This window comes from Apodemus sylvaticus, chromosome 4 (genome assembly GCF_947179515.1).
Source record: "Apodemus sylvaticus chromosome 4, mApoSyl1.1, whole genome shotgun sequence".
Taxonomy (NCBI): domain Eukaryota; kingdom Metazoa; phylum Chordata; class Mammalia; order Rodentia; family Muridae; genus Apodemus; species Apodemus sylvaticus.
The window spans coordinates 86853687-86870196 of record NC_067475.1 but is presented as its reverse complement, the minus strand read 5'-3'; the positions used below and the strand labels follow the sequence as shown (position 1 = coordinate 86870196).

The following is a 16510-nucleotide window of genomic DNA, read 5'->3' as shown; positions in this document are numbered from 1 at the left end:
TTTGGGAATCATAGATATGAAACTATTATCTTACCATTGTTGTCTCTTGAATGGATCCAAAACTATTAATAAAAATGTTGACTACTACATCAACAGGAATGCCTATGAAAAAAATTAAGGATAGATTTAGAGGCTGCAAAAACTTTGGTCAGAACTGTTACAATAGGATGTTAATATTTAACTTTTGTATTTTTAAAATGTACATTTATATGCAAAAATCTTTGTTCTTAATATAACATGCTCATTGTTGCTGCTGATTTCATTATCCAAGTAGAAATCCTAATAGCAATGAAACCTAATTTCAGTTATATTCAGTGGTGTACATTACTCAGAATTATTTCTGTTTTAAGTTGTATAGACCCTGGAATATGTTTTAATTGCCAACTGCATAATTTATTGGGTCTACTTACTAAAATATTTTGTAAAATTTACTTTTAAAATAGTTTGATATTTTTGCCATTTCTAACCATTTCAAATCTCTAAATAAATTGCTATACTCCTATTCAATGGATTTTACTGATAATTACTATATTTCCATTTTATGTCATGAAAGCACAAAGCTAATCAGACTTATAATAGAGCCATTATAAAGATTTCTGTCTGACCTGTTGGAAAATAACTTGAAAGTTCATGGAGTGAGAACTGAGGTATAATGTTGCAATTTTCTTTCTTTTCTGACTCACTGTGCCTATCAAAGGGAAAATGTGAATTTCGCCTTTAGCCTCCTAAGCACTGCTGATGAGAAACAGGTGTGAATCAATGCGTGCTGGGCATGTGACAACCCAGACTGTGACTGCAGCGGCTGTGGAGAGGGGCTGAATAGGCTCTGGTAATGAACAAAATCCTGTTTTTACAACATCACTGTAGAACTCTAGTTGACTAGAAGCAGCTGCAAGACCTTTTTTTCCCCCTCTGCAAAGGCAGAAAAAATATCGAGCCTTATAATGCTAATCTTATGTACATTAATGTCTGTCCTTTCCCAACAGTAACGATCACAGTCTTCCAGAGAACAATAATGCAATCTCTCCATAAAGGTTTTTATTTTAACCATGGCTTTATTTTTTCCTTAAAACTTATGACAAGTGGGAATATTTTGCTGATATAAAAACTTTTATTCTGGAACTTTTTTATTTATAAAGTTAACATTTTTAGAACGACTTGGCCATCTTTCTTTAGCAAAATAACATAGGATATTTTTTATAAATATGAAATGCTAATAACAAAGAATTTATATACATTCAGAACAGTTTGTTTTCCCTGAATAAATGGTTGGTCTAGGAATTATTAACTGTTATGTCTAGTATTGAATACCACATCAATGTCCAGACCCTAAACTTTAAATCACTAAGATTAGAGACACATAGTTTTAGAAAATCGATCTCAGAGACCAGTCTATCAATTCACAGAATATACCTTTTCACTGTTTTCAGCTGGTAACTATATAACACTATTAGAATGAATATTTTTTCTTAATAACAAAAAAATGTATTTTAAACATTAACCAGCTCTTTCCCTAAGCACATTGTGAGTTAAATGTTAACATGAAACCCTATCCTTTTGCACATTAGAAGCACAGTATTATATAGATATGAAGACTGGAGAGAATTTGTGGGGAGCAGAGGGACAACAAACCTTTGAAGTTTGGTCTTATCCTGGGATCATAACTGACCAGCAGCCTGTTTAGGATATTGCTGGTGGAGTTGGGGGGCACACGGGCCAGGTCCTCAGCTGACTGCTGACTAAAGGAGAAAGGACAAAGAAGCCAGTAAGTTTTAAGAAATAGTAATCAACAGAAAGTCGTCATTTTCCTCAGAAGCAATGGCTCAATTCCCTTAAGATAAATACACAACTCCACCAAGACTTTTCCTAGTAGAAGTAAATATACAGTTGCAAACACTGTCAGAGCCAGGGTCATTTGTTTACAAATAAAAACAAGTGTATTTTAGCAGTTAACTTTACTAACTGCATGAAGCAATATTGTAAAATCACTGTCCAGGTTTCCTCCTATTCACTAAAACCAGGCAGATGTTTAATTCTTCTTCAAGCACCACAATCTACATCCAAATGTGCACAAGTCAGTGAGATAGTGAAGTTGGTTGGTTCGTTGTCTGGTTGGTTGGTTGGTTGGTTGGTTGGCTGGTTGGTTGGCTGGTTGGTTTAGTTTGGTTTGGTTTGGTTTGGTTGTGAACAATGAATATTATTAACTTGTAGAAGCAAAGAAGAATGTGTTGTGAGATAATGTGTCCAGAGAGACAGTTAAGTATCCAAAAGACATTCAGACTATTTATAGAATGTTATTCTTAAGAACCAATGGCATTTTCCCTTCAAAATTAAACAATGGCTGCCCATGGTAGATAAGGCTTACATATAGTCTTACTACTGGCAGATCAATGACACAAACAAATCACTACCAAAAAAAAATAAAATAAAAAAAAAAACCCCTACATATTGTCTGTATATATTTGCTATAAACTCTTTATTTAGAAAAGAGCAGTTTACCATGTTTTTCTCTTTTGCTGATAGCTAATTACTAACTATAAGCCATGTTGCTCTTACTTCTGAATGTGAGTCATGACTTAACTGACAGTTTAACAGCACATTTTATAAATGTTTCAATGTTTCTGTTTGTTTTGTTGTACCACCCATGAAGTTTTATCAGATAATCATTTCAAACCAATAACAAACAGAAATCACACACAGGACCAAACCTCCAGAATGACTCCAAGAAAGATTAAAAGGAGACAACATCTGGTATCATCTAATATGTAATAATGTGGTGATAAATGACATTAATTTCTGTGAAGCCAACTTTGATGCAACTGGCTTGACTTGATGACAACTAAAATACCTCCTTGTTATCTCCACTCTGATACAAGGAGGCCACTAGAGGAGAAACTTAAGACAGTACAAGTTTATGGGAGAGCTAAACCAACTATGAATTGCTACAGAGAATCCTTTCAGATAGAAATCATTCTGAGTGCAACATATTAAACAACAGGTGAAAACCAATTAATTAAATTTCCCAAATCACAGGAGATTGCATAGGTTTTTTTTAACAAAGAATTGCTTCTCATGGCCTTATCAACTGCAATGTCACACCTCCAGGGATCTTAGCATAGGTAATGGGATTTTTTATTTTGCTGCAGGTAAAATTGTAACCTCCTTAGAGTCAGTTGCCATCCCTAATCACAATATCAGACACTCTAAAGGGAAGGAGGGGGTGAGAATAAATTGGATATTAGGATGCAAATTAGTGTTCAATCCTGGCTATCGATTTTCCCAGTCAAGGAGGGAAAATAGAATTAATTATGAAATACACTTTTATCGAATCAATTAAGGACTGCTATTATTGTGTTTCTTGAAATAAAATCTTTTACAATTGCATTCTTCAAAAAAAAAGGTATAAAGACAATTGCTTCTAACTGTATAGTTTGGAACTTTCAGGGCATTTCATTCTTTCTCTATCATAAACTGTGTCTATCAAAGTGTGCCCTGCCTCTGCCCACGCAGAATCAGTCCCATACACTCAACATTGATACTCCTCCTTCTAATTGTACTTTTCCAAACCTAATTTGCTTTTAAATTACCTTAACCTTCATACTAATTCAAAAAATTTCCCTTAACCATGCAATAATATTTCATGCAATACACACTAATAAATGAATCATTTGATGACAATTTTGTAGCTTTCCTCCGTGTCTTATTTATAGAGTAACAACTTGTTACAAAACAGAAACCAAGTTGTCAAGGGAATCAAACCATGGCTTCTAACCAGGAGTTCCCTGTACTAATGTTAAACCCACACAGGACTCAGTACTTTCTACCTGTCCCGACTGGCTCAGGTCAGTTCTGAAGAATGGACTGGGTAGTGGAGAACTGACCAGCATATCCATTTCAGCCTTTCAACTGATATGCATGCTGTTACTTGATTAAACAGAAAAGCTATCTATCTAAGCAGAAGGGTATGTTTCAGTTGAAAGAAAGATTAAAAATTGGTGATGAATGGAGAAATTTAGCGGGTAAGTGAATTTGGTAGTTCATCAGCAGCTCCAGAAAACAATAATGATAATAATAATGAAAGCGGTAGAATGGTGTATAAATACTTAAAATGTATTGGCCCATCCACTAGTTGACTTTTCATCCCATGGGAAAGCCAGCATGGTTTAAGTGAAATATTATCTACTTTCTCGTTACCACTGTCAAAGCGAAAGGACATTTGACTTTAATTTCATAAATACTCAGACTTTAAATTACAGAATCAAGGGGAAGTTCTCTCCATGAGACATACTAAGGTTACGAATGAATCCAGTCAAGGACCTTATTTTTATAGATGAGTCAATAAATAGCCCAAACAAGGCACTGTAGCTCACACTTGGAATCCCAGCACCTAGGAAACTGAGGTCCAAGGATCTGAGTTCAAAGCCAGCATGAGGACCAAAGTCTCAAGACAGTTTAGGCTATAGATCCTGTTCTCAACAAAAAAACAAAGAAACAAAAAACAATGAGGACTAGTCACTAAGCACCTACAGAAACAGAGCCAGAAAAAAATAACTTCCCAGTATCAGATGACTTTCATAACCTTATTGTATAAGGAGAAGGAAAAAGGAACCTCCTTACCATGTAATTGAAGGAAGCTGGAAACAACTTCTGTACACTGAATTCTTCAAAGGTAAGCCATGACTCAGAGCTTTGGCTTGTTTGTGGGGCTTTAGCCTGCATGGCAGCACTGTGATGGATTCACTGGTCATAGTTTATGTGTTCGCCATTGAGATTCAGGGTTCATATGCTGCATCCAATGTTCTATAGATCTTACTAATTATTGTTCTCAATCACTACTAAAATGAGAATTACCTTCTTCTGAGCTTTATTAGCCTCTCATTGTAGCTATTAGCCTCAAATTGTCGCTATTTCCAAAAACTTTCAGTTCCCCTTAGAATTAGAGCAAATTGTTGTATTTTAGCAACTAGAACCACTATCAGTTGAAAATCATCACTAAAAAATCAACTAAACACACATATTCATGTGCATACTCACATGCGTGCATGTGCGCATGCACACACACACACATACACACACACACACACAATCAGAGGATGTACCAAATTTTTTCAGCCTTCTTTATTCCCCTTATTTGTTTCAATAAAGCATGACCTGAATATTTAATAAGGAGTTTGTTTTTGCTATGTTAGAAGTTCGTGTTAAAATTCATACTAAAAGGTCAAGAAATAACATTTAGTTTATGTTCATAGGCATGAATTCAGGGTCTTTTTAAACCCACATAAAAACAGTAATCATAAAAATAATAATCATCTTTGTACCTTACCAATATTAAAATCACATAAAAATACTTTTTATTAACTTGGGGGGATTAGATGGCTGCAGCTATTGTCTCTAAATGACAAAATAGAATGTGCATACAGAATATTTGATTGTTTATATAATCACACACACAACACACACAGATAATTTGCAAAGTGAGTGAGTGATTAGTGATTTTAAATGGAACTTAATTCGACTGCTTCAGTAGTTGAATGTTCATATTTTGAATGTTTTAGCCATTTGAATATTTTATTTTAGTCTATTGACAGTTCCAATGTATCACAAAATAAGTTTCACTTCTTAGTTTTATGATATTAAGAAAATGACTCACCCAGGTGAAGTAATCAAATGAGTGGGGAAATTTTGTCTTATATGACAAGCCTTTCTACCATCATCCTTGTCACTTGTCCAAGTTTGAGCCAATGTCATTACTACCACGGGAAGTTATGTAAAGAATGTGTCAAGCTACATGACAGAATGATGTAATGCTTTCCAGCACTCAAAGAAAAATACAGAAATCTCTTTCTAAACAGAGGTTTGATGTTCCATTAAATGTAGAATAATCTTATCATCATATGCCAACTCTGGAACTGATTATTCTAAAAAGGTCTGCATGGGCACATTGCCTCAATTTTCCTTTAGCCATTCTTCTATGTCTAACAGAATACCTCTTTTTTTTTTTCAGTGTAAAATCTGCGGCATCAATGGCCATGGGGTTTCTCAGGCTGAAAGCACTGTGGGAGAGAGAACCTGGTGCAGATGCTACTCTGCACATGACCTAACTCAAGAACAAAGCCATATGGATGAGGGAAGAAGCAAGCAGGGGAAGACATAGACTGTGGGGTTTCAACTCTTTGTTGGGTGTGATGTTGAAAATCTGATAAAATAAGGTTATATAGTTCTGAAAATGGTATACAAGGACACTGTGGACCTGTGGGACATAGGGCAAGATGGGGATAGAATAGCAAACGGTAAGAAGATGAAATAAAGTAGAACACCCAACACCTGAGAGGTCTTAGGGATACCAGGATGGTGAACTGGGAGTCATGCAAGAGAAAAAGTGAGCTCAAGATGTGAATCTTTGGGTCTATGGCGATGGCTAATACAAGGTTGCTGCTCACAGGGTGCGGCTGAACCGAGAAACCAGGTGGTCTCCCTGGACATAAATGAGAAGTTGGGGTGAGAGGGCCACAGAAGAGTGACTCTCCCGACCCCAGTGTTCCTTTCATCTTCCCAGACCTACCTAGAGAGCTTCCCTTATCTTCACACTGCTCTGTGACTAGTGCACCAAGAGAAAGGATGGCTTTATCCTGCAGGATTAGGATGGTCGCTTAGGTATAGGAGTGCATGTGAGCAGTGCATCTGCACCTTCCTCTTTGTGACCCTAGGAGGGAGCTGGGGCAAGAATCACAAACTCAGTCCACAGCTTTTCAGGTGTGCAGGGAGGGGATGATGACCTGTAAGAGGTGGAGACCTGGCCTCAGCACAGAGATCATGACAAAGTGATATCAATACAAGGTTCTTTATTGAGAATCACTGTACACTTAGATCTTGTATCAATTACTGTTATATTGCTGTGATAAAACACCAAGACCAAGGCATCTTATAGAAGAAAGTTTATTTTGGCTTATGGTTCTAAAGAGACAGAAAGGAGGCATAGCAGCTAGTGGGACGCATGGAGGCAGGAAAAGGAGGCTGTAAGATCATATTAGGAAGAAGAGGCTTTAAACTTTTAAACCCTACCCCAGTGATGTACTTTCCCCAGAATGGCTGCCTCTCCCCACAACCTCTCCAAACACTGTAACCAGCTGGGGAGCAAGTGCTCAAGTGTCTGAACCTATAAAGGCATTGTTCATTAAAAGTATTGCACATCAACATTGTATTTAAGCAACTGTGAAAATGACCTCAAGCTCAAAATTAAAGAACAAACCTTTAGGCATTTAAGAGAGTATTTAATGTTTACTTAGAACTACTACAAAGTTAGGAAACTCAGGGGTTAAGAAATTTACAAGTGCCAGAGACTTAAATGAAAAGCACCAGCAGCTGGTATTTGTTAATGGAAAAGGCTTGGGTTTTACAGAGAGATGTATCATACAGTTACAGAACAGCTGGGAAAATTTCATCCAGTTGTTGAAAGACTTACTGACAGCATTTCTATGTACCTAGAAACCACTGAAAGTCTCACAACTTCACGGTGATGACCTTTCTATGGGAACTGCATCAGGTCAGAAAGATGATAATCAGTAAGTAAATCTCTTGACATCATGCTCATCAGCTTTAGTCAGAGAAAGGACGGGCCAGCTGTAATCAGCTGGGATCACTGGCTTCAATGGAGCAGGATAATCTATTAACAAAATGAACTTCTGGCATCTTTAGGCCAAACAGACAGCTGACATCATCAACTGTCAACATCTCATTGATATTCTGAGCCACATGAAGAAAACAACTAGTGTTGGCTATAAAACTGCTAAATGTCTTGAAGTTCTAGGATCAATGGTGTTCATAATCTCCAAGTATTTTCATCCAAAATATATATATATATATATATATATATATATATATATATATATATATATGCATTAAGAGTCAAAGATTTTAGTCTTGAACAGGATGCCAAGGTGGAAGAGACCACACATAAGAAGGCTGTGATCAGTGCTACTCCCAGAAACACTGTCACTGTTCAGTTGTCACCAATGTATTCCATTGATTAATTCAGAAATTAGGATTATGGCGTTAGGATGTGTTAGCCCATGTGAATAATATACTTATGAAGTGTCTTCAAATGATAGTGAGTATGAAGGTGCCTCTTACTCTGTGGGCTTCTGTGACAGCACTAAGACATGCGAAGGAAGGGTGTATCGACCCATATTCCACCATGTCCATATCAATGTCACACAGCTGTAAAATGACGTTCACCCACATGGAAGACTTTTCCACGAAAAAGAAACAAATGCAGATAGTTTGCTAAGAATAAGAACAAAAAGCTTAAGAACTTGGAATGGTCAGTGAGGTGGCTCAGAAAGCAGAGATTCTTGCCTCTCAGGTGGGCTGACAAGAGATCAAGCCCTGGAATCCACACACAGGTGGAAGAAGCGAACCTATTTGACAAAATTGTCCTATGACTTTCCACAGATGGCTGGCATGCATGCATGCACACACACATACACACACACACACACACACACACACACACACACACTGGTTATGAGTGAGCATACATGATAATGAAGAACAAAACTTTCAACAAAAAAGAATGGAGAGAAAGAAAAAATAAAGAATGGAGAGTCTTCGGTAGGAATTTCCCTTTTCCTGAAGCAAATGATACTAATCTTTCCCCTACAAGAATGACTATCAAGAACTTTTTGCACAAATATGCAGGATGAAAATATGATCTAAAAGCATAAAAGAAATGTTTCAAGGGCAAGATAGGATGAGCTGACACTGCAGTTTTCAGACACTACCCTCTTTTCTTCAGAATAAATCCAAGACACCCCTTTGAATCCAGGAGATCATTTTGCCCCTGGTAGGCAGCTAATCTCTCTACCTCCCTGCGAACTTCATGCCTAAATGCCAATAGCTCTTGTTATCCATCTAGCCAAAATAATTAGTCACACTATTTGGTCACCTACTAAAAATTGAAGGGACCCTGCTGATGAGAAAATTTTTCTATCTAATTTGTTATGAACTACTTGAAGAGACCTCTAAGGAACCCTTGGCTTAGCAGAAAGATGTGTGTGTGTGTGTGTGTGTGTGTGTGTGTGTGTGTGTGCGTGTGTGTGTGTTATATGCATGTGTGTGCAGATGCACAAGTCCATACATGCATACATGTGTGGAGATCAGAGGTTGACAACATATCACTTTCCAACTACACTCTCTCTCTCTCTCTCTCATATACACAGAGAGAGAGAGAAAGAGAGAGAAAGAGAGAGAGAGACAGAGAGACAGAGAGACAGAGAGAAACAGAGACAGAGAGACAGAGAGAGAGACAGAGACAAAGAACAAACACTAGAGGGCAGACGGGAGGGAAGGAGGTATGTAAGAAAGGAGAGACAGAGAGACAGAGAGATAGACTGACTGATTGTCACTGACTCTGAAGCTAAGGATTAAACAATGGATTAATGTGCTAGGCAGTGAAGCATCAAGATCTTTCTGTCTTTGCCTCCAAGCTTTGGCATTATAGGTTCATGTTGCCACACAATTTATTTTTAAAAATATAAATGTTAGAGATTTGAACTCAGGTGGCCATTCTTACTGATTGCTATCATATAAACGATGATGTTCAGGAAAAAGGCCTAAAATGTGAAGGAATGATTTCTGTTCTCAGATTAGCAGTTTCTTCAGCTCCCAGTAATTATCACTAATATGTGGTAACTTAGAAATACAGTGTACAATATTTCAGATAAGGAGACAGCAGGTGCTGGCGAGGATGTGGAGAAAGAGGAACACTCCTCCACTGCTGGTGGGGCTGTAAGATGGTACAACCACTCAGATAAGGGAGATGATTACAAGCAGCATATTTGCACATAAAGGTTAAAACTGCTTATAATAACAAGACTCCTGAAAAATATAATTTATTTCCCTTATTTTTATAGCTATTGTTTATATCATTCTAATAAAGTACAATGTTTTTGTGTGTGTTTGTATTGGGTTTTTTGTTTGTTGTTTGTTTATTTTTAAGCATGAAATAACGTTAGGGTTTTTTCATCTGTTTTTTAGATGGGGATCTCACTGTGTTATCCAGGTTAGTCTCAAACTCATGATCCTTCTACCTCAGGCATCCAGTTACTAGAATTATAGGCATACACTGACTATGCCCACCTGAATTGGCAAAATGAGAAACCCTGGTTGTTTCTTTTTCCTGTGGACACACATGTTCGTTGCAGCCTATGATTCAGGTTCTTTTCCCTTGTGAAAACCTTGCAGCTAGTTGAGGTTCTATTGCAACTCAGGCTCCGGAGAAATCATCCATAATGTCACGAGTAAGAAAATGTGAAATATTCTCAGGCCATAGTTGTCTTCCTAGCGCAGGACAAGTTCAGCAGGAAATTCTCAGTTCAGCATCTCTTTCAGGAACAAAAGAATTAGATGAGGTGTCTAGTGCTTTTTTTTTTTTCAGTGAGACCTGAGATCCTGGCTCTTTCTGTCTTGGGAAACTGTTGAGGCTATGCATAAGGCAGTTTCCTGTCAGATATAGAGGGCAAAGTATTAATTTAACTAGCATGCAGACTTGCCATAACCCAGAGGAATACAGACTCAGCCTTGCTCTCAGCAGGGAACAGCTGAACCATGCATTAAACAACACAGTAATTTCTGGAGTTGCCAAAGAACTAGATTTTAAGTCCTTTACTTCAGAGCATTGATGTGGACCAGCATTCCTAAGTCAATAAAAATTACAGAGAGCAAAATGGTCATTTGAACAAGAGTCAGGACTAAACAGAAGCCTTTTCCTAACTCAACACAGAGCAAGCAAGTAAAACCACATGTTCAATTCTCACTAAGGTAGAAAGGACCCAGATGCAGCTTTTCAACTTTTCTAAGAGCCAAGGGACTAGTTTCTGGCCTGCCTCTCACAGAAGATGAAGAGGACATAACATACCTCCATACACGGGAACCACTAAGAAAAAACCACCATACATTTGTCCTATCATGAAAGTTGTATAACATGAAGAACAGTGGATAGGCTGACTGACCAAGGTCCTCTCTTGCATGAGGTCAGTACACCAAGCAGGGGAAAAGGAGGTATTTTCTACTGTACAGATACCAACATGGATTCATGACATCCATGAAAAAGAACATGATAAAATTCCTTAAACAAATGCTATCAAAATGCACATATATCAATTTTCTGATAGAGAAAAAGGACAAAATAAGCAAAAAGTTAGCAGAAAATGAAATAAACAATAAAAATTTAAAACAATACTTTGAGATAAAAAATGGACATATCTTTAGCATAATAAAAAAAAGACAAAAAATAAATAAAATCAGATATGAGAAGAGACGACAAGTGATGTCAAGGCAGGGAGGAAGCTGCTAAGAGTCGATGAAACAATAGATACCCAGAGGTTGATTAACTCAGAGCAAGTAGTAAAATTCTAGATGCAGCCAACATTCTGACTTTCTCATGAAGAAATAAAAATCTGAACAGATCTTTAACTAGCAAAGAAAATGCATTTGTTTTAAAATGCCCAGGAAGAGATGACTTCACTGACAAATTCTACTGAACAGCTAGAAAACAAATTCAAGCCAGTACTTGTCAAAATCTGCCCAAACACTGAAAGGAGGAGCACCTCCAAGGACTTTATGAGGACACTGTGACCCTGATAGTAAAGCCAGACAATACACCATAAAAACTACAAGCCCATGTTTCTCATAAGCAAGAATCCTTAACAAAGACTAGGAAAACAGATTCAACAGCACTTTCAAGGTTCACATACCATGATCAAGTGGGGCTTACCTTTGAGTATAAGGATAGCTCAGCCTTTGCAAATTAGTATTATACCTCACTCGTTACAACAGAAATATAGATAACATTCACATGATCATACCAATAGGTACAAAAAAAAAACCCATCTGACATAATTTAAAATTCCTGCTGTATTAACAATATTCAAAAAACTAGAGATAGAAGGAAAATCATTTCTATATAATAGAGGCCATAGGTCAGCAGACCTCAACATTCCTAATATGCTTTAATACAGTTCCTCATGCTGTGGTGACCTCCCAACCAAAAAATCATCTTCACTGCTACTTCATAACTGTAATTTTGCTACTGTTTTAAACTATAATGTAACTATCTAATATGCAGGCTGTTTGATGTGTGACTCTTGACTCAAAGAGGTCATGACACAGAACATGAGAACCGAACCACGGCCATAGATTAAAACGTCCACATCTAACTCCATACTCCACAGTGAAAAACTGGAAGCTGTTACACTAAGATCAAGAACAAAGATGTCCTCTTACTTCATCTACTCAACATATACCAGAAGTCTTAGCTAGTTATTTGATGAGAAAGATGAATCCAAATTGCATAAGTGCGTGCCTCTGTTTGCAGTAATACAGTTCTATCTCTAGTATTCCTTAGCATCCATACACTGTCACACACTTGTGAAAACATCCTAATAGAACTGACAAAGTAGCACTGAAAACAATCATAAATATACTATGATATGGAAATTTGGATAATTATCCTATTTACAAGAGCATCAAAAAGAATTACATATTCAGAAATACCCTTAATCCTGACCAAGGTAATAAAATATTTGTATTAACAACATTAAAAAATTTAAAGAAACAAGTAGAAAGATAGTCGAGTTTATGGATTAGAAGATAGTGCCATTAAAATGTCCATACTCCTCATAGAGAATTAAGATTAAAGGCAATCATCTATCAAAATCCTCAAGATAGAGGCTTGGTTGGTAGCTCAGTTTATAATGTTATCCTAGCATACAAGAGACCCTGGGTTCAATTTCTAGCACCCCATAAACAGGCAGTGGCATAACCCCCACAATCCTCAAACTTGGGAGGTAAACACAGCAGAATCTAAATTCCATGGACATTATCGGTGACACAGAAGGGCAGCATGGAGCACTCTCCTCATCTCTGACCCTATCTCTATGACCAAGAAGCCCACAACCTGATGAAAATTATTACAGAAATAAGACCCAAACATCCAAAAATTCCTAAGGAACCAAAGAGCTGCTTGGACAAACAGTCAAATGATGCAGTTTGTGCTCATAGTTTCAGAAGACCATGGTGTGGAAGGAGTGCAGAGCAGTCTAAAAAGCAGAGAAAGAGAGGACATCTCACAAGGACGCTTTTGCCCCCTCTGTTTAGCCAATTACTCCTTCAAGACCCCTGGTCTATGAGCTCGTGGTGCCTACATACATGGTATAGCATTGTCACGTAGTGAATTCTCTCTGAAAATGTTGAGGGCAAAGGCATACCCAAGGATGTCCTTTATAAATCTGACTCTTAATCTAATGCAGTTAACAATTAAGATTTAGCTTCCTAGACACAAAATAGTCAAACATTTTTAGAAAGATTGTGCTTTCAAAAAGTCTACAAATTCCTAATTTAAATATATATTACAAAGGAAAAGTTATATTAATGAAATAGATTATAATCAAGTGCATGGAGGGAGCCTCAAAAAGTTGTCTAATTTCCACTGGTATTGACTATAGGATGAAAATTTATACTATGATTAATATCTGCTTTTTAATTTTCTTTTTAAGTTCTGTCTCTCTTTAACAAACATTTCATATTTCACATCTATTTTACAGGATTCTTCTCCCTTTGAAACTCTTCTATAAGTTGATATAAGCCAACCTGAACCTTCTCTATCCAGTATTCTCACTGCTAACTAGAGTATTGTGTGTGTGTGTGTGTGTGTGTGTGTGTTTTAAATAAATTCTCCTAAAATATTTACCAAATTTTCAGTAGTTAAGATGGCTCCATGCTGATGCAACAGAAGGGAACCAGAAATAAATACAGCATATATCCAACTAATCTTCAGTAAATCATCCAAGAAGACTGCACAATGAGCAGAAAACACTGCAGTTGACAAATGGTGCTAGGAAAGCCAGACATCTATGAGATAAAGAAAGAAACTGAATGTTTATCTTCTGGCTCACACAAAGATCAACTCAAAATTCATTAAAGCCTTAAACAGAAGATCTCAAACTTCAAAAGAAAACCGAGGAGAAAGTCCTCGTGACATTGCTCTTGGCAATGATTTCACAGACAGACACCAAAAGTGCAGGCAGTCTGAGTCAAAGCAGGGCAGAAGAAGGATCACAGAGCAAATGTGTGTCATGAAACAACAAAGTCGCTAGAACACTAAGCCAAAACAGACATATCCTCCTGACCTCAGAATAGAGGGAGATACTGTGCAGAATGGAAAGGCATCAACAGTGAACGAAACAGTAATAAGTAAGCCTTTGGGTTTGTTGTTGTTGTTGTTGCTGTTATTTAAAAGCTCTTTAGTGGAAGCTTATCAAAAAAGCAACATGCTGAAATGCTTACAAGGACATGGTTAACAGGGAACTCATATCGTCTAACAAAGATGCTAGTATAGACATTATGGAAAAGTGTTTAGAGGTTCCTTTAAAAAATAAAAAAAAAAAATAAAATAGATTTATCACATGGGTCCGTAGTTCCAACACATATACCTGGGAGACATAACATCACTTTATCAAAGAGATATGAAGAGATATTGGCAGCCTCATCTATACTGCTGCATTATATATAGCAGCCAGCCTCATCTATACTGCTATATATAGCAGCCAAGGTCCAGAATCCATCCAAGTAGCATCCAGTGGAAAAATAAAAAAGCAAGCATGTATACAATATATATATATATATATATATATATATATAATACATATACACAGTATCTACAATCTGTGCATGTGATAGAATACTATTCACCTATAAGGAAAGAATGAATTCCTGTCTCCTCATCAGTTTGGTTGGAATGGGAGACCACTGTGGTATAGGAAATATGCCAGGTTTGTAAAGGCCTGTAGCACACAATGTCACTCATGTATAATGCTTGAGCAACAGGTCTTATAGAAGGAAGCAGAGGAAATAACATGCATTAATACCTGAAAAGGGATATGGACTGAGCAATTGAAAAAAGTGTAGGCTAAAGGGCTAAAACTTGGGTAGAGACGCCTCGTTCTCATCCCCTGAAGTACAACAGAACACTTTCTGCTTATAGGAACTTACAATCTTCTTCAGCATAACCAACAGAGAGTTCCTAATACAGCAACATGACAAAATGCCTTCTCATTTTTTGAATCTATCCTTTGTGCGCGTGTGTGCGCGCACACACACACACACACACACATCAAAGACAGCGATTTATGAAAACAAGTCCTGCTCATCAAATGACTGTGCTAAGAAAGCCTGGGGTGATGGCTCAGAGGGGAACATGTTGAGCAAGCACGAAGACCTGAGTTGAAATCACCAGAACCCACATAAAGCCAGGTCCGTATCTGTAACATCCTCACTCCTACATTGAGATGGGAGAAGAATACAGGAGAATTCCCAGAAGATGGGACTTTACATATCTCAGTGTTATTGTCCTGTACCATAATTATCTGCATATTCTGATGAGCACCATAACTAGTCTCTAAAGCAGCACAAAGCTTAGTCAGACAATTTTTGGCATCAAACTATATAGTTCAACCAAATCTGAAACTGGGGAGTTATGCTGGCTGCTCTTCCAGAGGACTTAGTTCCACCCCCAGTACTCACATGGAGGCTCACAGTCATTTGTAATTCGTTTCAAGGATTGGGTGCCCTTTCTGGGCTCCTGAATATACGTGTGCACATACATATACAAAAAGAAAGGGCTCATGCACATCAAACAAATACAAATAAATCTTGAAAAAAAGCAAAAGCAAGTGTCATTAATCATATAATCATATATTTTGCAAACTAATATTTGTAATATGCATGCAATTTATATTATTCAGGAAAAGATATTACATAAATGCTCATGTTCAGTTCTTCAGCTAAGTAATACGTATTGATTTCTTTTAAGTGCATGTGGTTGTCGATCCTGCTACATGCTGTTATGCAGCATATCGGGAATTTCCTAACTGTACACCAAAAGCAAGACTGTTCTCTCCTCTGACAGAGAATAAGCAAAGGCGTGGTGACAGGCTTGTAGCCCAAGCCCTTCAGAGTAAGTGGTGAGATGGTGGTGAGGCAGCCCGGCCTAGGCTGCTGAGCAGCGCCTGTCATAACTTCAGGGAGCTACAGAAAGAACTTAATGCTCCAAAGGCTCTCGCCCTGCACATTTCCCATCTCTGTGGAAGGGAAGGGAGAGGAAGGGAGAGAAGAGGAGGGTAGAATGGGGAAGAGAACAGGAGAGGAAGGAGGGGGAGAGGAGAGTAGAAAAGGAGAGGGCGGAGGGGAAAAGAAAATGATAGAAAATCAATATATAGCCAACCTTTCTGTGAGTTAAGCAGGCCTGTCTGGGTGGACCAGAGGCCTGACTTATAGCTGACATGCATCGCGGCTGTAGACATTTGGTAGCTGCCTCTGTGAGCTTCTCTGTAAACAGAGACTATAACTGCAGGAAACCAATTCACAAAAGGCCTGTCTCACCAATGAATTATGGCAGCAGAAATAAAGAAGCCAGATGAGCAATGATTCCGTGAGATGGACAACTCCTCAGAGC

General features: G+C 37.6%; 1 protein-coding gene and 1 long non-coding RNA gene across 8 annotated transcripts in view; one reads left to right on the top strand and one right to left on the bottom strand.

Moving 5' to 3' along the window:
• Positions 1 to 16510, bottom strand: part of Glrb (glycine receptor beta) — a 74298-nt gene that overhangs the window by 36074 nt on the left and 21714 nt on the right. For all 6 annotated transcript variants that reach the window (XM_052180311.1, XM_052180312.1, XM_052180313.1 and 3 more), the window contains exons 2-3: positions 1633 to 1739; positions 35 to 102 (exon numbers count right to left, since the gene is read on the bottom strand). In XM_052180311.1, coding sequence (XP_052036271.1) covers positions 35 to 102; positions 1633 to 1739 — 175 coding nt within the window. The remainder of the gene's footprint in view (positions 1 to 34; positions 103 to 1632; positions 1740 to 16510) is intronic.
• Positions 1 to 16510, top strand: part of LOC127683238 (uncharacterized) — a 701246-nt gene that overhangs the window by 679850 nt on the left and 4886 nt on the right. The gene's annotated exons all lie outside the window — the stretch shown is intronic.